Source organism: Gaeumannomyces tritici, assembly GCF_000145635.1.
Source record: "Gaeumannomyces tritici R3-111a-1 unplaced genomic scaffold supercont2.393, whole genome shotgun sequence".
In the NCBI taxonomy this organism is placed as follows: domain Eukaryota; kingdom Fungi; phylum Ascomycota; class Sordariomycetes; order Magnaporthales; family Magnaporthaceae; genus Gaeumannomyces; species Gaeumannomyces tritici.
In genome coordinates, this window is record NW_008804937.1 from 255 (window position 1) to 1,044 (window position 790).

A 790-nucleotide genomic window follows, 5' to 3' on the forward strand; every position below is an offset into this window, starting at 1 on the left:
CGCTCGCTAAAGTTGTCCGCCGCAGACTGGTGCCATTTGCGCATTTTCTTGCTCTTCACCACCATCTGGATCCTGCTGCCGCACCAACATGCTTCTTCGGCTTCCCCTTGGCCTCCACGGCGTTGACACGGCCCGTGGATTTGGGACAACCCGAAAAGCGTACGATTGCTACCCCTCTCGGTGAGACGCATCTGCGTCTCCAACTCGGCCCGGTGATAGAAGCGGTTGTAGAGTGCCGCACACCTGACGGCTAGGTATCCCTTATTCGGCGGCAATTTTTGAAATTTCTCGCACGGAAACGCTGTGTGGTTCTCCGGTCTTATCACGTCGCCGAGATTGCCCACAAATAGGGGCACCGCATTGATTCCCCGAGCGTAGGCTGGCCAATCTCCGCAGCTGGCGTCGAGATGCACCTCGCGAGCGTAAAAGGTCGTTACTGTGTCTTCAGCGACTTCGGTATACTCCCACCCGCGAAGATGCCGCGGTCCTAACGGCCATTTAATCGGAATAAAGAACTGCGTGTCCGTTTTCTCGTAGAGGTGCGCCTGGAAGGCGTTAAGAAGGTGGTAAAACTTGGCTACCACTCTCTCGAAGTAGACCTTTTCCGTACCAGGCGTTTTGTTCGGGTTGGCCGTGCGATAAACCTTCCCTTCGTTGTCTTGCATCGCAGTCCTCACCTTATCGGACTTTCCAGGCTGGGCAGGCTTGAGGACATCCCGCTCGCCCAGCTTTGAGCGACTCGTCTCCCATATTTGGCGCCGGTGGAGGAGCATATGCAGGCATGCCTCCT

General features: G+C 56.3%; 1 protein-coding gene across 1 annotated transcript; it reads right to left on the reverse strand.

Moving 5' to 3' along the window:
* Positions 1-433: 433 nt before the first annotated feature.
* GGTG_14418 (hypothetical protein) lies at positions 434-773 on the reverse strand (the record flags this gene model as incomplete). Its single annotated transcript, XM_009232343.1, has 2 exons — positions 434-487; positions 678-773. 2 exons carry the CDS (start codon positions 771-773, stop codon positions 434-436), a joined length of 150 nt encoding a protein of 49 aa, XP_009230607.1.
* Between the last annotated feature and the right edge of the window lie 17 nt (positions 774-790).